Genomic DNA, 22,797 nt, shown 5'->3' on the forward strand with positions numbered 1-22,797 from the left:
AATAAAAAGTTCCCTTTTCCTTCAAACTTGTATAGATTCCATTTTTTCTAGTGTTTTACTGACATCATGAGGAGTCTTTCTTCTCAAGGTGGCAACATGTCCTTGCCTTGTACTTTTATTCTGAATGATATGGTTTTTCTCCCTTGAATTTGCGATATAGAATTTATGAGGTTTATGTGTTTTAGCTCTACAGTTTCTTCCATGATCTTACATTTTATCTCCTCTAAGACTGTTTAGAAAAACAATAAAAATAGGAAAAAATATTTTGGTGCAATAATAAGTAAAAATGGGATTCCTGGAGGTGGATTGGAATTATTTAGTCTTCTGTGTCTTTTCTAGACATCCATAATTTTTCTTTTTCTTTTTATTCTTCTATTGGACAGAAATTTCACTTGAAGGTAGATTATTAGTCTAAAAGACCATCTTAAATCACAGTGCTTTAAGAACTTTTGAATTAAGCAGCTTAGAGGAACACATAGTATATTCACCTTACCTTGTTTTAGTTGAAACAAATTCTTTTTTAAATTTAGGTCTTCTTTAAAAGGAGAAACAGAACACACTTCATTTTTATATAGAATAAACTTTGTTTTTATTATAGACATGGATGAAAAATAAAAGTTTTTATGTACATACAACATATAGTGCAAATGAAAAGCTTTTAAATACCATGGATAGACATGTTGTTGGAAACAAAAGGAGATGAATGATGGGGGTTAGGATGGTCGTCCTGGAACTGCAGGAGGGGGCCGCCTAGTAAAAACAAAACAAAACAAAATAACAAAAAGAAAGACACAGATGCAGAGGAAGAAAACAATGTTTAAATTATAAAATAAACCCAAATAATAGCATGCACAAATAGCTCACAAAAGTCAAATTCAAATCACACCCAAAAACACGCAGACATGCAAAGGAAATGAAAGGACATCACATGGCTAAGTTAGCAGTTCCCAGGACTTTTCCTGGCTACTAGCAATGTTCTAGGTATGAGCAATTTGAGCTCACTCAAAAAGCTTCTTATTTTGCACCATGGAATGATAAATCCATGCACTCTTATTCAGGAGAAGTGGGACTAGTCCCCAAGCCAAATACCTTTATAACTTGAGTATTTGATTCTCAATCCTGATTTTGTGACACTCAGTTATTTCCAAAGATTTCAATGAACGTTGTGAAATCTCCATGGGGGAGAGGGAGTTGACGTAGCCAATGGCAGGTGAAATTTTTTTTTTAAGTGAGTTAAATTAGAAGGTGGTGTCAAGGGATCAAATGAGCAATGTAATCACAATGCAGAGAATGCCAGAGGTTGATCTCAGAAAAAAAGGATTTGTAAATAAGAATTTGCTCCAGGTGAGTAGTCCTGGTGTGTAATAGCCTGGATTCAGGCCTAGGGAAACCAGGAGGCTAGGTCTGGTCCATGGCGACCCCAGGATTTTCTAGGATTTCCCTCTGTCTAAGAGCTAGTTATAACCGTAATTCTGATTTATTCTGAAGTGGGCCAAGGGTAAATGACATCTGGTCTGCCAGATCTTTCTCCATTTCCCTAGGCTGGCTTGCATTTCATCAGACCTATGGATAATGAAATGAGGGTCCAAGTTGTGCTTCACTTGCCATCAGCCTTTCTTGTGTTCAACAGGGAGATGATTTGCAGCTAGAGAAAATACAGTAAACGCTACATTGCAATGAAAAGCTTTGTAAGTAGGAAAACAGCAGGCCAAATAAAGCTTTCCCTCTGGTTTCTGGCAGAAGTCTACACTTTAATTTCCCCTTTCTAAGCAAACCATTAATGAACTCAACATTATAGCAAGCTGTAGAATGGTGAGGTTATCTCAAGACCCTCCTCTCTTGGACTTCTTATCTAGGTGTTCAACAACATACTCACTTCCATCTTATTCTTGTTACACTTCAGTGAGTGGAGCAATGAAGCCTATAAAAATACAAAAACAAAAACAAAAACAGAAAAACTTCTTTTTCATTTTCTATGAGATGTCAGTGGAGCCAAACTGACTGGTCTATTTCTGGGCAGGGGTAAAAAATGATCTTACCTTCCCCAAAGTCCAAAATCAATTTTTCTTGAGTCCAGTTTAAGCTGACTACACTAAAGAGGCCTCCCATCTATTTAAATGATGGAGAACTTGTTATTGGTACCTAACCTTTCAACTTCAGGGCTGGGGCGGGGGCTAGGGGGTCTCCAAGGCTTTAGTTTTAGAGATCCAGGTAATGGGTATCCCTGGTGTTTTCATGAAGAAAGTGTAATTAAATTTCTGTCGAGCTCAATGAGATTTATCACCTGCCCAGAAAACAGAAACTATTTTTGAGTTCTGAAGGGGCTTTAGAACACTTTAATTACCTCAGCAGGGTGGGGAGGTGGGCCATTAAACTGAACAGCAAGTCCACAGTGCTGAAGCGACATTCTGTTAGCATATGCCAAAACACTTTCCTGTTTGCGCTAGTTTGGTGTTCTGATCCAGAAACAGGATCAGAAACTTTATGTCTTGGAATATATTCCACTGACAGCTAGAATGTTTGCTTGAAACATCAGGGACATTTATATCCTCAGACAGCTTTTTCTTTTCATCCTCACTTTACTGTATCTACCCTTCCTTTCATTGCTGAAAAAGCATTGTTGAATGATGATACCATTTACTGGGTCAAAATGAGCTCTATTGAAGATATGGGCAGTTGGGGTTTTTGCTCTTTCTTTTGCATAATTTTTATATTACTTATACAGTGCCGAAATGCTTACAGGCAAGTGATGCAAATATTTGGACTTTTTACATGTAGAGCTACAAAGGTACCTCATACAATTGCCACTCCCATATGAAAGTTGCAGTACTAAATTGGAATACTGAGTTGCTAACAAATTCTTAAGCTCACCATCCTAGTATTCAACATATAAGCAATTTTACCTAATCAAGACTCTAATTTCAGGTTATATTTTCTTAAGCATTTTGAAAAATAACTTCAAAGCAGAATGTTTTGGCCAAAACAGGCAAAGGAGATTGCAAAAGCTGTATCTGGAACATGGGCGTAATTTATATATAAAATGCTTAATTATTAACAAGAATGATGAATTACGCACTTTTTTTTTGGCTTTATGTCAATGATGCAATTTGGTCTTATGGTGACATTCCTCTGGCAAGATCTCTGAGAAAGTTTTTCTTATAGCTTTTTTCTTTTCTGTTAAAATCTCACAATAAAGGACAGGTGCAGTGGCTCATGCCTGTAATCCCAACACTTTTGGAAGCTGAGGTGGGCGGATGACTTGAGGTCAGGAGTTCGAGACCAGCCTGGCCAACATGGTGAAATGCCATCTCTACTAAAAATGCAAAAATTAGCCGGGCATGGTGGCACGTGCCTGTAATCCTAGCTACTGGGGAGGCTGAGGCATGATAATCACTTGAACTTGGGAGGCAGAGGTTGCAGTGAGCCAAGATCACACCACTGCATTGCAACCTGGGCAACAGAGCAAGACTCTGTCAAAAAAAAAACAAAAAACAAAAAAAACACCTCATAAAAAATGCTCTGTTTGCTTTCTTTGCTCATCATTTAGGTAAGTGAATAACCCAGAGCAGTGAGTGAGCCTGAAGGCTTGGGAAAGGGAGGAAAGAAAGGCAATAGGAATAGGTATTCTTCAATATTCTTCTCTGATGATTAATCTTAAATCAACCTGGATCCCTTCCTTCACAATAATATCATGGAGGTAATTTAAAGAATCTCTTTTTTGGAGAGTCAGAGAGAAAAGGTAAGATATAAAATTATCTGAATCCTACGTAAGTCTGTCATTAAGACTCAATGCATGTATGCCTCTAAACTGCTTTTGTGCCACCTGTTCCAATGTGACTTTCCTCCTTAAGAGTCAGATACTGCTTTGACAAAGTACCAGAGCTCCAGATGAATTGCCCTTAGTTGAGAGCTCTTGTTGCTCTTACATTTGGTCTTTTTCTTTTTTTAAGAGATGGCGGGGTCCTATTCTGCTCCTGAGGCTGGAGTGCAGTGGCACAATCACAGCTCACTGCAGTCTCAAACTCCTGGGCTCAAGTGATCCTCCTGCTTCAGCCTCCCTGGTAGCTGGAACTACAGGCATGAGCCACCATGTCCAACTAAATAAAACTTTTTTTTTTTTTTTTTTTAAGAGATGAGGTCTTGCTATGTTGCCAATCTGGTCTCAAACTCCTGGGCTGAACTGATCCTCTTGCCTTAGCCTCCTGAGTAGTAGATTTGATTTTATCATCCAACTTTTTGTTAGTGAGAGTCTGTACTGAGGAAATCACACTCGATGGTTTTCCTCTGGCTTAAAGCCACTGAAGCAGTTTCCTAAGGCATGTGCCTCAGGACACTAGTTCTGTAAGATGTTTGATGGTCAAATAAGTCTGAGAAATATGTAGACATTATTCTTTTTTTGGAGAGTCAGAATGCAGTCTGATTTTAAGGCTTCTGTGAAGTCTTTCAATAAAGAAACATTTGATTTTTAGTCATTATTTCTCAAGCATATTTGGCCAAAAAATGCTTGGTGTATGTGTATGTAAAACTTATTAAGATCTCATGGAATTGAGAAATTTAGAATTAAGGTTGTAGTTTTAGCCAATATCTCTTGTATGTATTCTAAGTATTAGACTGCCAAAATGTAAAAAAATACTAGTAACAGGTCTGAAAAGTGGCTATGCCAGCTGTGTGTTGAAGTGCTTAGAAGCAAAGTATGAGGTCAATCTAACCCAAATACCAAACACGTTTCTCAATATGAAATTTAAAGGTTCCATCAGAAAAACAAAAATCTTGGAAACAGATTGAGCATATGTTTACACCAATGCCAGAGCTATTTAAAACACAAATGAAAAATGGTCAAATGAAATAGTTACAATACGTTTGTTTGTTTTTGGAAATTACCTTTAGAAACTATTCTGAATATATTATTAACATACTTCAAAATCATGCAGTTAAAACAAACGGAACACAAGTACACAGCATGATTCTCATCCAGAATCTTTCTTCCAGTAAGAAGCTTCCTTTGAAGGTATAGATGTTCCACTCATGGAAGATGTATAGATGTGAGAAAGAAATTCCACAGGAAACAGTAAATTACCACAACAATCTGTCCAGTTCATTTTTTCATAATAAGCATGCCCTGATCGCAGAAAGAAAATAAACCAACATCTCTCTCCTCCTATCCCCTTTTGTCTTCTGCATTTAGATGGGACAATCTGGGAATATGTCAATTGATAAGGGACTTGTCATCAAAACTCTTGTAATAGAGAGTCTTCCTCTATTCTCTGGAAACTCAAAATTAGGACAAAGTTGTGTCATTCTTTCATTTTCTGAATACATTCTCTTAAAACTGGGGAAACTGGACCGGGCGTGGTGACTCACGCTTAAATCCCAGCACTTTGGGAGGCCGAGGTGGGCGGATCATGAGGTCAAGACATCGAGACCATTCTGGCTAACAAGGTGAAACCCCGTCTCTACTAAAAATACAAAAAATTAGCCACGCGTGGTGGCGGGCGCCTGTAATCCCAGCTACTCGGGAGGCTGAGGCAGGAGAATGGCGTGAACCCGGGAGGCGGAGCTTACAGTGAACCGAGATCGCGCCACTGCACTCCAGCCTGGGCGACAGAGCGAGACTCGGCAAATTCTCCTCTATGCCCAGTGAACAAAAGAACAGAGGCTAATTGTTGGGTCAGACACTCAAATATTTGCTATAAGAAATGCCTTCTGTGGACCTAATATTTGGGCACACCATCTTTTCTCCTTCCACTTCCCAGAATTTTTTAAATAAATGCTTCATTTTCAACAGCAAAATGTCATGGTGCTTCTTGGCAACTGTCACATCATACCCTCCCGCTAAGGTCTGTGTTCTTCAATCTAGTCCAATAATGACATCAAATCAGAAACACAATGTCTCCCACTCTCCTGCCTTTGATTTATTCAATTTGTTCCCTTTAACAATCCCATCTTTCTCCAAGTTAATGACAGAAGCACAAAATGCTATCATTCTTTACATTGTTAACTCTGGGACAGTTTAATCAAAAGAGCTATGAGTATTTAGAAGTCTCAGGTATTACTGAAATGCATAGACATGATTCAAATATATACAAGAATGAGGAAAAGGGGTCCTTCAAATGTTATAATTTATTTCAGCTTCAGAAATACAGCTTCACATTTTCACAATAGGTACATGTGACCTTCAAGAATGATACAGGCTTTGAGATTTTTCTTCAAAAATTCCATTCTAAGAGTCCATATATCAGCATTAAGAAATCCTGAAAGTGCCAAGAAGACAGTGGAAAGTATCCGGCTCAGGTTAATTAAAGAATCAACAGAGAAGACAAGATTTTGCTTCGTATATTCCTTCTTCAAAAAAAGCAAAAGAAAAATTTGACCCAAAAAAGGGAAAGTAAAATTAGACAAGCAAGCGAAACAAAGGCTGTTACATAGGAAATAAAACACAAATCAAGTAATAGTGGTGGAATTACTGGTTGGGGGGAATAATTTTTAACAAACTGGTAGCAGACAAGGCAAGAGGTTACAGTAATTTTTGTCATAATTTTAAAACATTTCATAATGAGCGAAGTTTAAGGAATTCAAGAGTAAAAATGAAAAAGAGATTAATGACTTGAGCTAAGCTATGTGTGAAACTTCCGACCAGAGGTGAGAAGTCTCACCAATATACCAGTATGAACAGGTCTTAAGACAAGCACTCCTCTTTGAGTTTCCTCTCTCTTGCTCTCACACATACACACACTTACATATATACAAAGACACACACACACACACACAGCAGTGCATATATTACATATGCTTCAAAAATATTCTAAAAGTTTCACCTACACAGCACCACATAATTTTAAACATACCAATTACACAGGATGAGTAAGAGTATCTAGAAGACACATTTGAGCTTTTTAGAACGTATAATGAGTGATCTGGTGAACTAATAATCATTTCTCCAAAATCATCTAGATTCATTTCCATTAACGTCTGAGCTCACAGCTAGTAGTCTTCTAATTGAAATGATACAAAACTCATGGCTGCAGACTCATACACTATCTTCTTTCATGCGTTCAACAGTGAGAGGCCTATTAGGCTTTATTCTTCATTCTGAGGAGATTCCTGTTACTTTCAAATAATTATGCCATTTGCCAAATGAAAAATGTTTACCTGAAAAAGGGGATGACCTACCTCCAAGTATTAGAGAGCTTCTCCCTTACATTTTCAGCAAATTTACTCAGAAAAATCCACTACTTTAATGTTTCTATGTCCCTTTATTTTTTTTACTTCTACCATAGAGGAAAAATGACTATGTATATCAACTTAGCTTTTTAAGATTCAGCTCAGCAACCCAAAAATAATTTATAATTCCAATTAGAGATCTTAAAGATAGGTCTCCAGATTTTACTTCTTCCCCAAAAATATTGTCAAAGGTAATTCCTTCTTAGATAGAAGTGCTCTGGATTCAGATACAAATGTCTATGGACATAACCATGTTGCCATGGTAATTATGAGCTTTATACCTCTCAAAATGACAACAATCTGGAGTTAGAAAATGTTGTATCCTTCGTATATGTTATGAGAAATGAACCATTGTTACCACGTGTTATGGCAGATCATCCAAAGCTATCTGTTGTATTATCACAGTTTAAAAAATATCCTGATACTACACATACTAAGTACATGTATACATAGATATTTACAACCATACATATACATATATTTATATATATACACACAATGCACATACAATCACACTCATGCTTGTGGCATTTTAACGAGTATTTTTAAACCTACCTACTCAAATGGACATAAAATACACATACTTACAGAAACATATTTACTAGGTCCGTATCATATACACAGAGACACATGCATAGAAAATGTGTTTGTACACAGAAAACATCAATGTGTATCACATACTGGTATTAGGTCCCATTTCATATTTGAGAATTATGGCTACGAAGTCTATACTAAAAAGTCACAAAATTAATCTATGTGACCACTTTTTACTTCTAAGTCCAGAAGGCTTATAGTTACATCACAGGAACTGGTTTCATTAATATACTTTAGAATAAAGTGAGTTTGTATTGGAACAAATAGGAAATTTGCTAATAAACAGACCCTACTTCTCGTCTATGTTATAAAACACGGCTAAAAGCAATATTCAGACGAGTAACCTTGGTAGATGTTTTTTTAGAAATGCAATATACTTGTTCTGAATCAATACTATTTCAATAATCTGTCCATAATTGAGTAAATGGTTATTTTAATTAGTCATTATGCATGCAAGATTTAGCATGTGACAATAAAACTATATTTACCTATCAAATAAACATTTATAGTTTATTTTCCCAAATCCTAAAAACACTGAATTTTTAAATTATGCTAGACATGATAGAGCTACATCTATTGTGTTTACAATATCAGAGCAATCAGTTAAGAGGAAATTACACAAAAGATTAGAAATGGCATGGGAAACAGAAAGCTCATTAAGCTACATTCCCATCTTAAGGCCTGGTGTGCATGCTGCACGTCAACCTATGCACATCCTAGAGTTTCAGACTTCATTCAACATTGGCATCTCCTTTTAGCAGAATACAAACCCTTTGGGAAATGAGATTCATACTAATAATATGACATAGCACTGCAGCAAATTAAAATTCTCCAGTGTCACTGCTGAAATTCTAGAGTAGGCTGGGTTCTATTAGAAATAACTTAGGAGTAAAGAACAAAACTGTACCCACAAAGGTAGACAATTGGGGCGGTGCAACTGTGGGACTATAATCTAAAAGCAAATGCCAAAGATGACAAATGCCATTGTTTATTACCGCCTAAGATCAGTGGAAGGAAAATTGGAAAAAAAAATCTCCAATTTTTTTTTGACATGGTTTGTGCTGATCTAAGAACACACCAGTGGTTATTCACAATATTTTCCTTTAACAGAAGGAAAATTTTGAAATACAGCAAAACACAAAACCACATTTAGCACAAAGCCAAACCCTGAAGTATATAATCTGTTAGCTGCCTATTTTAGAGAATTCAAAGGAAGAAGCAAAGGGAATCCTAAAAACAAGAAGTTTTATAAAAATATCTCACTGAAGATTATTTGTTTTACTATGGATGTTTGCTTAACATTTTTTCCATTTAGCTGAGACACTATTTTTAAAATGTAGTATGTATCTTGCACATTGGTTCCATTCACAAAGAGTTAACTTTTTTCCCCAGTTTGGGGTTTGGGGTGAGATACGAGAGGATTTAGGATTGTGATGTTTTCATACAATCACTTGTAACCTTAAAAGTTGAAATGACCTTTAGGTAAATCTTGTATTTTGTGATTTTTACCAATTATAAATGGGCTAGCCGTAAGCCTTTAGAAGAAGGTCAATACAACACCACTCAACATAGCAAGTTCTCTTTTTAATAATGGTTAAAAGTTTTTACTTTATGAGTATCTGCTCTGGGTATAAACTACACAGGAAATGAAAGTTAAGTTAACATACAAATCATGTTTGCTACTTTCAAAGGGAGACATTTCAGTTGGTGAAACCTGATTTACTTCTGTAGAATATGAAATAGTGTCATGGGACACCCATACTCAGTGAATACTTGCTCTGCTGTCTGGGAACAGTTAGCACACAAAAATTCCAGTTGGCTTCTGGCTGTTTCCTACATGTGAATCATCTGGTCCTAAGTAGTCCAAAACGTAGCCTCAATACTGAACTATTAACCCCCAGGCTAAACTGTTCTGGTAAATTTTAGAAATCTTAAGAAATTGCAAATTTGCTTTAGATTTCGATGTTTCAGTACCCTTTTCTGGAGTGACCTGGATAGGGACTTTGAAATACTACAACTGTAAAAGTGTGAGCTCTGCTCTTATCCCATGTCATCTTGTACTGACTTCATTTCAGGAAGCATTCTTTAAATGTGATTATCCCATAGCCTCAAGATTTATTAAGAAAGCCTATAATGGATACAAAGTTACACTGAACCTGTTTCAAAGGCAGGATAAATTCTTACATATCAGGATTACAAATTAGCATGTAAAGAGTGATTTTTTTCTCCAACCAAAATAATAATAGTAAAACTGGAGTTAGTATCAAAGTGTAGTTTAGCTATGCCAAAAATTAGAGCAAATAGAAAAGTAAACATTATCCATGTCAGCCTTCAATGTAATCCACCATGAGGTTAATATAAGTAAAGAAAAAAATTACATTTTTCCCAACACTTCTAGAGATGTGATATTTTGCTTCTTCCTTGAACTCTGAAACTAATTAGCCAAATGTATTGACTGATTAACAAAAAAAGAAGCTTTTATTCACTGTTGCATATGCTTCTAGCATGAAGCAAAACACATTGGAATGAGGAGAAGCTCTTCAGAGCAAACAGTGCAGACTTTTCCTTTGCAAACTACCTCGTGCTTCTGGAAAAGTTTATTCTTAAGGAGTCCTAATTTTAAAAAATCACTTCCTAGCAGTCTTATGACATAAAAAGGAAGAAAAGAGGAGCTAAATAGGCAATTATGGAGTAGGTAGTAGCATTCAAGGTCCACAACAGAATTACTCTCATCCTAAACAGAATGTGGGAAAAGAAATATGTATGGCTTAGGTCTAAGCCCACTATCTCATATTTGAATAATTATATTTCATGAGCTACCTGGTAGATAGCCTAGAAAACTTGTCCAAAGCAATTTCAAATATATGCCATGGTAGGCAAATGATCCCCGAAGTATAGGGCTGCTATACAAACCTACCTTGGTCAGCACAACATATAAAGCCGCTAAAGGTCAGCAGTTTTCAAGTCAAACCCTGAAGGTTTGACGTACCATGAGCAATGAAGATGAGTGATGAACGCATTAGTAAAACTGGTTACTTGCCTACTGATGTCCACACATGCGACTACTCATGATTTACTGCAATGGTTATCAAATATGTTGCTTTCGCATAATTCATTAGTGATTAATTGCCATGCCAGACACTTCATTTAGTCTAACAGGGAGGATTCTAGTGGGCGGATTATAGTGGGACGAGTTGGTGATGGGGGTGGTCTCCGGCTAGAAAGAGAGAAAGAGAAAGGTAAAGAAACAAGTAGAATATCTAGCAGAACATTGTTCCAAGGACACTGAGAAAGAACCATTACACACATGCTCATGCACATACAGGCCAGCAGAAGTGGTTATGATCTGTAATGATTTTAACATTGTCACCTTTCATTTATCTAGTAGTTTTAATGAAAATTACGTATTTTTTCATATGCAAATCTTTCTCAAAACTGAAGTCATTCCTTCTAATACTAATAAGAAATATGAAACTATTTGAAAGCCATCTGAAACATACTGCACATATCTTAGCCAATATAATATAATAATTACATAGAATGAACTCAGGAACTAATAAAGTATATTGTTTCAGACAATGATGGTTTTTGAATTTTTATTTCTCACATATAATTTTCCTCTTCTTTTTCTTTCAGGATATTATCACTTCTCATTGCCTTTATAACTTTCTCCAGTTTGTTCTATATTATGCTTGTAATTTGCAGAGCACTAAAAATCAGAAAAGCAAGGCTTTAGAGTTCTCTGTAGCAAGTGTAAATAGGCTTAGTGTGAGTGCCTGTTTAAATTGCAGGAGCTCTAGTGCCTATTTTGGGTCTTAAAGATTTTAGTATTACTAATAGTAGTATTACTCACTTTCTAGTTGGCAGTGATGTTTCTGGTAGCTGAGTTTACTGAGCAAACGTACTTGAGATAATGAAATATTACTGTATTTGAGAGTCTCAACATTACTAAGCAATATTATTTATTACTTATTATTATATTATTTATTCCTCAAGCTTCTACATTTATTTACTAAATATATTAATAAGTTTTTTAGTGTATTTGTGTACTTGACTTCATATGTGGTATCTTGGGTAGTCATTTTATACCCCCACAAATTTGACAAAGTCTATAAATTGAAATGTTTCTTTTTGATAAAACTCTGCAACTGATTTTTTCAGAAAGACTCCTTCTGGAATTATAGTCATAAAATTTTCTTCTGTATTAGAAACTCTAAATTGATCAAATTGAATGTCCTTTCTCAGGTATGAAGAAGTAAAGTTAGAAAAATGTAAGAAAGCAATTATGAAATGTTGATGAAAAATCATGGAACTATAAAATTAAATTACAGTCAAGGAAAAATCAAAGCAGAAGAGATATTGTTGATTAATGGTGAAAACATTCACGATTTAGGCACAAACTCATAGATATTAGTAGAGTTCCTTTTACCTCATGCACTTGAAAAATGGTTAAGAGGCTTTAAAGGAAATCTTTCTTTAGGGAGGGGCAAAGCACTGGAATTACAGGTGTGAGCCATGGTACCCAGCCTTATTTTCATTTAAAATGGCCATATATGTTTAACTTATGTCCTGAATCTTGAATCTGCATAATTTTCATCTTTGATATGAAGTTTCTGAAGGCCACAGGTCACACCCACTGAACTTGTTTCATACATGTAATTACATTCTCAGTGTCATTTTGGTCATCTTCTGAGACTACTAATTAATCATTCAGGACTTACTTCAGTGAAGTCTTCTCTGACCTGCCTTCCCCTCTCCTGATACAGTTGTTCGTACAGTATCTCAACAAATCTCTATTATTAGTCATCACACTGAACTCTAATTAGGCTTATATATTATCTTCACTGATTAGAAATGAGCTATGTCTTAATCATTTTCATGTAACTGCAGTATCTAGCTCACTGCTTGTCATTCAGTCACTGAATGTTTGATAACTAAATGAAAGAAAGTTCCTCCTAGAATCAAGAAATAACTAATGAATGCTTGTGATATCCATTGGTCTTATAAATACAAGGATATTTGTGAGTAAATCATGGCCATAGCAAAAAAAAAAAAAAAAAAAAAAAAAAAAAAAAAAAAAGTGACATGTAGGATTGATATCTTTAGCGACTCTAAAGTATCTGACTACTCAGTTCTTTAGTAGATATTTGGAATAAATACCAAATAATAAGCCTCCTGCCCTCAGGGAGTTTGACAAATAATCATGTACCCTATGGAAATATATTCTTAGCAATTAACCAGTTGGCTGGTGGGAGGAGAGAAATGGCCAGAATTTGAACTTTAAAGAGGGAAATTCTACCAGAAGTTTTGATAATGGAATTAATTAGGGGATTTCATTAAATTAAAAAGTTGATTTTAGACTACAAATTCAGTGAGAAGTAGGATACAGCATGGCATGATGGATTGGAAATCATTTCATGAATATGTAATAGCTTGTATCAAGGCTTGTAGCCAAGAGAGAAAGGAATGAAACTGACTTCTCTTTTGATGCTTTTGTTCTTGGCTTAACTGTTATTCCTCAGTCCTTCTGGACCATCCCATAGTTTTCCCCACTTCCTCTGCCTTCCTCTATTACTTCATGTTTGTGTCTCTCATAGCAAGTAACCCTGTTTGTGATTATGTATTTATTTATTAGATTATTACCAGTGCCCCCCAAATAAATTCAAAATTCCTTGAGAAAAGAGACTACATATTTTGCGTTTATTACATATATTCAGCATTTGGTACAATGTGATTAGAAGGCAGTGGTTAAGTATTTGTTGAATAATGGACAAATGAAGAAATGACTGAAAAGTGCCTAAACAAGATGTTTAACTAGGCTAGAGTTTAGGCTAGATCAAGGTGAGTAGGTCTAATGAGGCCAAGGATGCTACACTTTTAAGGCATTTGTCAGAAGCTTATGTTTGGGTACTATGTTTACATAGAAAGAGTCCTGGATCAGAAGTTAGAAAATGTGGATTCTAGCTCCAGTTGCCAAATTGTACAATCAGACTAGATGATCTATGTCAAGACTTCCAGTTATATATTGCAGAGATTATTTATTGAGCATCTAATATGTGGACTGCCTCATGCTACATGACTTTAAAGAGCTAAGCATCTATTCAGAATGGAAGATAAGTGGAATAAAACAAATATGCAAGTAGCTTTGTTATAGTACTCCATTTTAAGTGGAAAAATAGGGCAAAATTTTATAATTCGGAGTCTGAGAATACACTCTGGGAAGTCTGAAAATACAATAATGTGGTCAAAGTAATGGCAAACATGATTGTAACTGCTGCATATAAAACTTGGAAGTAAGGGAATGTAGGTCTATAATGAGTGAAACTGGAACTTAAATGATGGTGACTGAAGGGAAGAATTCAATGGTGTGGATAGAGAATAGAAAGACTTAAGTACTCTTATGGCACAGTAAATTCTCATTAATATCTGCTTTAATCCTTGGACTATGTGGCTGGGACAAGAGGACAATAGTAGTAGGCAGTTGCAGAAAGAAGTCAGGACAGGAGATGAGGAGAACATATGGTTCTGCTATATGCCAGGTCTATTGTTAGTCTTATTCACTACCATGTCCCATAACTTAGCATGGCCTGTGGTTCATAGTATTGTTTTTTCCCAAATCAATCAATCAATCAGGATAACTTACTCATTATGAGCCCTTTAAGGATGTCCCTAGGGACATGCGTTCAATAGGCACTGCATAGCTAGATGGTGAATTAATAATTAAAAGAATAAAAGATAAAATGTTCATGTTCTCTCAAAATAACTATGATATCTTGGAAATATGCCTAGTTTCAGTTAAAGGAACCCATATATGTACTTAGTAATTAAAAATCCTAAAGAGCTCCTCACTAACCCTTGCAGAAGAAATAAGCATTTTATTTATTTTTTTCTAAAACAATAACAAAAATCTGTATGTACAACCCTACTAGAAAGCAATTCAGGGTGATTATTTTCTTAATATGCAATGCTAAGATGTTTGCCAACTTCAACACCAGAAAACATTTAAAGTTTACTGTTAAAGTTCATTTCATTGGTCCAGCTTCTAACCATTCAAAGAGTTTCCAAAGACATTCACCTCACAAGACAGTTTGTTTTGGGGAAAGCAAAGTTATTGTTTTGTACTAAATTTTCCTCAGTTGCTTTGTTTAGTGATGAGCTTCGTTAAGTAAGGCATTACATTGAAATGGAGCATCTTGTATCACTTAGTATTTATTGAAACACTGTGTTGTATGTGGGCGGTTTATGGTTACATAGAAGAGCCAAGTTTCTTCTTTCAAATCAAAGGGAAAGATGTAATACTTGAAGTTGTATTTGTAGCTGCAGGGATGGACTGTTTGCAGTATTGCGGACAATGACAAATTTTGTAAGAAAGTCAAATGCTCATGCAGGGTGGGTGGCATTGTGGGGGAGAAACTGGTTTTACCGATAAGAGAGAAGAATGCATCATTGTTTTCTTGCCTTATTTTATTGTCTTTTAAGAATAGAAGAACTAAAATTTCATCTGCTCTTCTTTGGATTAGCTGGTCCTGAGTGTTCATGATAAGAGGCCCATTTTAACAGGAGTTAAGGGAGACCTCAACAGGGCAAACTGCTTTGGTGTATCAGTTTGTGGGGTGGGTGTGAAAACCACCTTTCCTCTAGCTTCTTGCCTCCAGCTAGCATAATCCTGATTTGTGAAATGGATTGGTCTTTCTGTCCCTGCCCTTATTTCTTCTTAGGATGGGAAGCAGGAATTATCTGACTGGTAAATGTGTAAGCCAGAATGGGCCTATGTAGCTCATTCTTCTTCCATTCCTATGCTTGCACTAAGATCTCATGACTTCCAGTGCAGAATTCTTTCTATTGGGCAGTTAGATTGACATGCTCTAGGCAATGGTTCTCAAATTGGACCTTGCATCAGAATTCCCTGGAAGCCTTGTTAAAACACAGCTTGCTGGGTGCCACCCAACGTTTCTAATGGGGTAGGATATTTCTAACAAGTTCCCACATGCTGCTGGTCCTGGGATTATGCTTTGAAACCACTGCTCAGTAAAAAAAAGATTTTTACTTTGCTTTATTAGCAATTCAATTTACTTGCCAGGTAAAGTAAAAACAAAAAGAGAAAGTGCTGGAAAATCTTAAGAAGGATGAAGAAATATTGTAGAAACACTTTGATACCTTTGGGAATTAGACTTAAGCATGGGTGAAAGCAGTTTTAGCCTTATGTTGTAAAGACCAAGATACTGTACTATAGTGTTTGTTGTTGTTGTTGTTAGTCATTACCAGAAGAATAACTACTACTTGCTTAGGGAAGCTTGTATTTGCTTATGAAAATAAATAGAAGGTAAGCATCTCTAAATGTGCATTCCAAATTCTAATCTTTGGAGAGGGTAGGATTGAAGTCCAACATAATTAGTTAGGTGGACCCAAATTAAAAGAAAGGCTTCAAAAAGATATACGAAGACTGACATTTTTAGAGAAGATATCTGCTTAAAAGGGTAGTTATTTGCATTAAAAGGATACGCAATAGCTTCTTTTACACTGCAAGTTTTACTTATAAATTATAATTGAAAGTTTAAAATATAACTCTCAAAATTCAGTTTACATACATCTAGGATCAAGGGAGAGTTATACATCCCAAGTTTCCAAGGGCCACTAGAATCTGATATCAACTTGCCTACCATTTTTTAACTTATTTATGATTAAAAAAACGAAGGGTTTTATCTACAAAAACCATTTTCTGTGTTTTTAGGAATTGAAATGCTTTACTTCTCAATGACCCTCTTGAATCATTTAATGCTTGCATCTTTTTTTTTTTTTTTAAGTTTTAGGTGTGCATGCATATCTTATCATCTGAACAATATTCAAAACCTTCTATGAACCGAGATTACTCCTACACCTCTTGCAGCTTTCCATAGCACCTGCTGAGGGCAGTGTCCCAAGTGGTAGATCAATGAGTGTGAATGGGCCCAAAGATAAATTGGGTCGGAGCACACCTCTAGGTAAAATGGAAGGCAGCTATGATGAAGGACCCCTACTTCTTCTTGTGAATGTCTGCTCTAAGAGAACAAACTTTGGGACATTGTATTTTAAATTTCAGCAATGTATTTGCATTCTACTTCTCATTTTGGGCATTTATTTAACAAATAGGTTTTACATATCTAGAAGGTATGAGGCTAAAGTCAGAAAAATGCTGTAACAGTCATGATTTTGTCCACATGGAAGATAATATTTTATAATTTACTGTAAGAAATACTATAGGGTGCTATTCAGCATATTTTTGGAATTTTTGGCTTTAGTAACAGAATGAGCCAATACTATACAAGAGTAGTTTACAGTAGATGCTGGAAAGAACACAGAACTTGGAGCCCACTTAAAGGATTTAAGGAATTCTCTAATATGATTATTGCTGTGTATTAGAGCCAGCATTTCTTTCCCCTGTGAAAATGAACCCATGATTTTATAATGTATGTCATTGGGAAAATATGAATCAACTCATGGAATTTGAAATCAGAACATAGGGAGAAAAATAGTTCACAATTTTTTGATGATACAAACATACAATTTTTTGATGAAGGTAACATCCTGTATAAATTAGCCTCTGAAATAAATGGTAATATAATCTGCTTTGTCACACGTTCTTTACATTGTCCTACATATCTGACTTGGATTTCACCCATACGTACGGTGCCTAATATAACCACTTCTGTGGTTGTGGCAGAAAAACATCTTAAAGGATGATTTACCCACATTAACTCTGCTCAGGTTTACGATTTGTAGAAAGAATTTTACAACATTCACTCAGGCAAGCTTTTCAATATAATAGAACAAGAAAGTGTGTTTAAATTGGTTTTTAAAATAAGTATCGGGCTTGTTCCAAAATAAATTTTGATTGAGGCTTGCAAGTCAATTCCTTTTATATTCCTTCATCCCCTCAGTAAGCCCTACTTATGTGCTAGGTACTGTGTTAAGAGGCAGAGACAGAAATAAAGACAGTCACTGCCCAGAAGTAGTTTCTTATTGAGATGGAGAGAGACAAGTTAACATGACCACATTAGGATTATGATAAAATAGTTGCTTCGGGAGTTTCAGAAACACCTGGAGTCCTAGCTTAGAGTTGGAAGGAGGATGAGAGGTTGGAAGGACTTCCAGAAAGCAGAGAAAGTTAAGGGGACTAGCATTCCAGGAACAGAAAAGGTATGTGCAAAGGAAAGAAAGCCAGAAAGTACTGAAGTTTGAGAAATCAAGGGTTGTCTTATTCTTTATCACAAATACCAAATGACTTCCTTTGTCCCAAGTCCTAATAAAGTCATGAGACAGGTAATACAGAGGATTTTTAGTTGTATTAAAATATGATTTCTAAAAAGCATTACTTTGAGATTAACTTTTAAGTATTTTGGCCTTTGTACTATATCGTTGAGAAGATAAACTGGGGGGAGGAAAGAGCTAAAAGAAACAAAGAACCGCAGAGCAGCAGAAGGCAAGAGGGATACAGTGTGAGAAAGCATGCAGAGAAAGGAAGTGGTTTTACAGAGATTTACAAGTGATTTTGTTTTCCTTTGCTCCTTCCTTCCCTCCTTTTCTCCTTTCCTGCCCCTTCCCTCCTTCCCTCCTTTCTTCCTATCTCCCTTCCATCCCCCCTCCTTTCTCTCTTATTCCTAAAGAGACCTCCAGAAACTTATGTGCTGTAGAAACCTACTCCCACTGATGGTGAATGGGGTAAACCTTTTTCTGATCCATCTCGTCACTCCCACTTCAGGTACCAGGAGAGGGAGAGGCCAACTGCCACCATTTAGGGGAAGGAGGAGGCAGGAAAGGAGGTGCTGAGAACTAGCTACTGGGAGAGGCAAGTGTCTGCTTCTGAGAAGGAGGAGGAATTCAGGAGGAAGAAGGAAAAAGAAGAAAGCATAGGGAGGAAAAAGGCAACACTTCAAATCTCTATATGACTGTACAATTCATTTCTGCTTTGGGAAGATGGAAAAAACTTTTTGTCGCTTTCTGAGAGACAGCAAGAACCTTTCAAGCATGGGGATGTGACTTGGGGTAACTATGTAACTAGAAACACTGATAGAAAAATAACCTTTCCTATTCCTTTTATTTTTTTCAACAACAGCAACAAAAAAGAGCATGAGGAATTTGAAGACTGAGAGATGAGTTGTGTAGCATCAACATTTTCTTTCTGCCTGACCTTAATACCTGATGAATTAAAAGGTCAGTTTTAAGTGCACCACATGATAGGCTTCTGTCACTTCTATTTGCCCAGGTGGCAAATATGAAGAAAAAGAATTACCATGTATTAATCATCCCAGTTTTTTTTTTTCAATCCAGCAGGAGGAGCTCTAATATGCTTTAGAGCTCAAATTTTAAAAACAAAAATTTTTAAAGCAAACAGAGAAAAACAGAGAGGCATTATGCCTTGCAGGCTGCCATGTCAGTGAACAAATATGTGACTAAGTCCAATTAAATGCTTCGTGAGAAGCCAAGGAAGCCAAGCAATGATACTCGTGGAGACAGAACAGCCCACATTTCCTCCCTTCCACGAGCCTCCTCTTTCTGATGCAGTTAAGATGGGACTGGTCTGCAGTATTAGCTCTTACAAAAGAGGGAGCAAAAGGGTGATTTCTGGGCAAGACTAGATGTAATTCTTTTCCTCTGAACATGTCATATTGTTTCTAAATGAGTCTTTGACACTGGCTCAAGAATTTGAAACGCATTTAAAAACAGAATTTTCATTGTTGGTTGAAGGCAGTATGAAACTCCTAAAGGTTCCGTCACTTCTACTCAGTGGCTTGTCAGATGCTTTTTTTAAATGAGACAAATGCTGTGTTTGTAAAAATTGGTGCTAAAAGGGTAAAGAATCATATGTCCCCTGGGCCATGTAAAGAGTCTGCAGAAAGAATTAGGGCTTTCTAACACACACACACATAAACTGGAACACAAAGAATTTACTCAAGAACAGTGAGGAGTATATGAATTTAACAGTTATGGGATTTTTAGGGTAAGCCTTTCCATTTTGGACAGTGTTGTAAGGGCGGAATAGATGAGTAGGCCTATAAGATGATCAGAATTACTTAACATGAAGGAAATTTTCAACCAATCCGTTTTAATCTCTTGCCAACAAGAAGTCAAACTTTTGTTTTACACCTTAATGGTATGCCCACATTTTAAATTTTTATACAAGCTCCTACAGAAACTTTAACTAGACCAATTCAGACCAAAAGTCACTAAATAAAGCTAGTCTAGACGGAAAATCTATGAAAACCATATGTCTTTTAGGCATCTGTCTTACAAAAACTACCATCATCCTGGAGAAATTGTTCACAAAATATGCTTTTAGGAAAACACTGCTGTACTGACCATGGAGACTGTACTTAAGAAGACGGCTGAACTTGGAAAGAGTAAAACCAAAATGTTTATAAATGAAAGGCTCTCATTTTCACATACATCTAACTGCCTGTAAACATTACTGAAAGGATGAGCCAAGCAGATATCATTTATCTTACCATTATTCTAGAAGAGATCAAAAAAGTTTACAGTTTTGTTCCTCCTCACTACTACAGAACATAAGACCAGGGGATCTCAAAGCAACCCTGTTCTCACCCACAGAGAACTGTTTTGAATAATGTTGTACGTGGATGAGGCCAATAAACCAGAACATTTTCTTCTGATTATTACCTCATCCTGCTGGCCTGCCAAACACAGCTAGCAGGCAAGTGTTCGATATAAGTAACCAGAGGAAGACTGTTCTGTATAATTGGGTGTAGGGATCATCTGAGAGACAAGGGAGATCAGAAGGACTAGGGTAGAGAGGAAGGGTGCAATGACAATGCAGTAAAAAGGAATATTCTAAAATCTTGCTTTTCCAATTCAACATTGCTTTCTGAACAGAAGACAATGGTCAGTGCTACCTTCAGTATTCTAGGTACATAATGTTTCATCTTAAAATGCATTTTAATTTTAATAAGTGGTAAGCAATCCACAGAAAAGAAATATAAATGCAAACTTTCATGACAAAAATAACATTCTAACTGAAAACTGTGAAGAGCAATGGAGCCTATGAAAGTATTTATGAACTGCAAAGATTATTTGTAATCCTCTAGAATATTTTACTGAAACTTCTTTCTCTGCAGGAAGGGAGACTTTGGAACAATTCAGTAGCAATAATTATTGGCATGAGTAACTCCATGCGTTTTTCAGTCACCTAGAAGGTTGTGAATGAACAATAGACATCAAATAGCCACATATGGCAAAAAAGTCCTAAGTTGGAAGAGGAAAATACCAGGAAAAAAAAAGTAATCTGTAAGATGTAATCAATTATACACCAAAGTTTTAAGCAAACACCAGAAACACTATTTCAATGTGTTATTCAAAGATGTTGTGCTTTAAAATCAATTTTCAATGTAAGTATGAGTTTTCAGGCATTAATTATTAAGATAGTGATGGAGTAATTTAGAGTGTTTGAAATATTAAAATGAATCAAGCAATTATATCAACATCCCTCATTAAAGATTCCAAACTGAACTACAGAACATTGAAGTAAGCTAATCATAGTCTACTGATGAATCACAGGGGTTTTTCTGGTCCATTCATCTTAGTCCTAAGTGGTACTATTGTTAGAGCTAAAACTGTAAGTCTATTTTCATGCAAATCATATGCAAAGCACAGATTTTATTTTGACTTTAGACCCAGGTATTTGGCGGGAAATTACTACAGTGGTTTTTCTAGTTAACACATTTACTAATGTTTCCTTAATTTTTCCACCCCAACAGGCAATAATTAAGGTGGAATTTGCCTCACATGAAGTTTTATTATTTTAGTTATTAAAATATTTTCCAACACTACTGAGAAGCAAAAAGCATTTCTCGTTGTTTTAAAAAATAAGTAGACATTTTCCTCAGTTTTTATAGCTTTTCCTCAGTGAATGGTATAATAGTGAGAGTAGTGGGGCAGACTTTCTGGTGTAGGCCCTTGAGCATGATGCTACTTAAGGGTAGATTTACTTGAGGGAAAAATTTCATTCACTCTTAAAACTGACTTTGAGAATAATCCTAATATAAACAAAAAAATACACATGGTACAGAATGTATCTTACATAAATACCGATTCCTGAGTGGAACAATTTCATTGCAGACTCTCTGGACTGCCAAATGCCTTCAAAAGGCTTTCCCATCTCCTATTCTCATAAGAGGTCTCATTCTAGATGAGATATACACTAATCTTTTGAGATAAATGAAATACTGCAAATGAATGTTATATATTTAAGTATACAGACCAACAGTAAATTTAGATAATGTTGCCTCATGAAAATCTGAAACCAAATACTGGTAATATTTACATGATGGAAGCAAGTGGTATATTTGATTGTAAAATAAGACCATTTCCCAAGTCATATTTAAAGCAGCATAATGCCTTCTCATACTGCCTTATTTTCTCTTAGTTTCGAAATTACCATAGAAGCTTAGGGATTCTCCTGTGGGGGTGTATTTAGTTTGTGGCTATCCAGACCTTTAGCTTATTCTCTCTCTTAGTTGGTACATTAGCCCTTCTACCAAAGAAGCAGGAAAGGAATGGGGCTTATTTCTAAATTTCATATTAACTTGCACATTTAAGATGAGTACTTATACCTTTTCCTGTTTTCTAATGTTTAAATTAATTCCCAATAGGAGAAAAAGTTGACTTTATGAACATTTGGAACTTTACATGTCTCTAAGCAACTGAAATTAGGAAGACCCTACCTTGCTATGGATTATGAGTGATTGCAAATTTTGCTACTTGCCATTTTGACTTAACATATTTTCAGATCGTTGGATGGAATGTATTCTTTCTACGATTCACATGAGCTGATAACTTTGACCAGAAAATAGGAGTGGGCATTTCCTAGTGCTTATAGGAATAGTTAAAAAATAATTCAAGAAATTAGAGTATTTGCTATTTGTGGTTTTTGCCTATGGTGTGGTTGTGATGCCTGAAAAGGAGCCACAGGGCAAAAAGTGCCATGAGGAG

General features: G+C 35.9%; 1 protein-coding gene across 4 annotated transcripts in view; it reads right to left on the bottom strand.

Moving 5' to 3' along the window:
• Window positions 1–564: 564 nt before the first annotated feature.
• DNM3 (dynamin 3) overlaps window positions 565–22,797 on the bottom strand; it is a 557,709-nt gene continuing 535,476 nt past the window's right edge. For 3 of the 4 annotated variants that reach the window (XM_012000433.1, XM_012000431.1, XM_012000430.1), the window contains one exon: window positions 6,103–11,032. In XM_012000433.1, the coding sequence (XP_011855823.1) occupies window positions 10,963–11,032 (70 nt within the window). In that variant the 3' untranslated portion in view covers window positions 6,103–10,962. Of the gene's footprint in view, window positions 751–6,102; window positions 11,033–22,797 lie in introns of those variants that run through there. The other variant, XM_012000434.1, reaches the window with a different exon arrangement.

This window comes from Mandrillus leucophaeus, unplaced genomic scaffold (assembly GCF_000951045.1).
Source record: "Mandrillus leucophaeus isolate KB7577 unplaced genomic scaffold, Mleu.le_1.0 Scaffold629, whole genome shotgun sequence".
In the NCBI taxonomy this organism is placed as follows: domain Eukaryota; kingdom Metazoa; phylum Chordata; class Mammalia; order Primates; family Cercopithecidae; genus Mandrillus; species Mandrillus leucophaeus.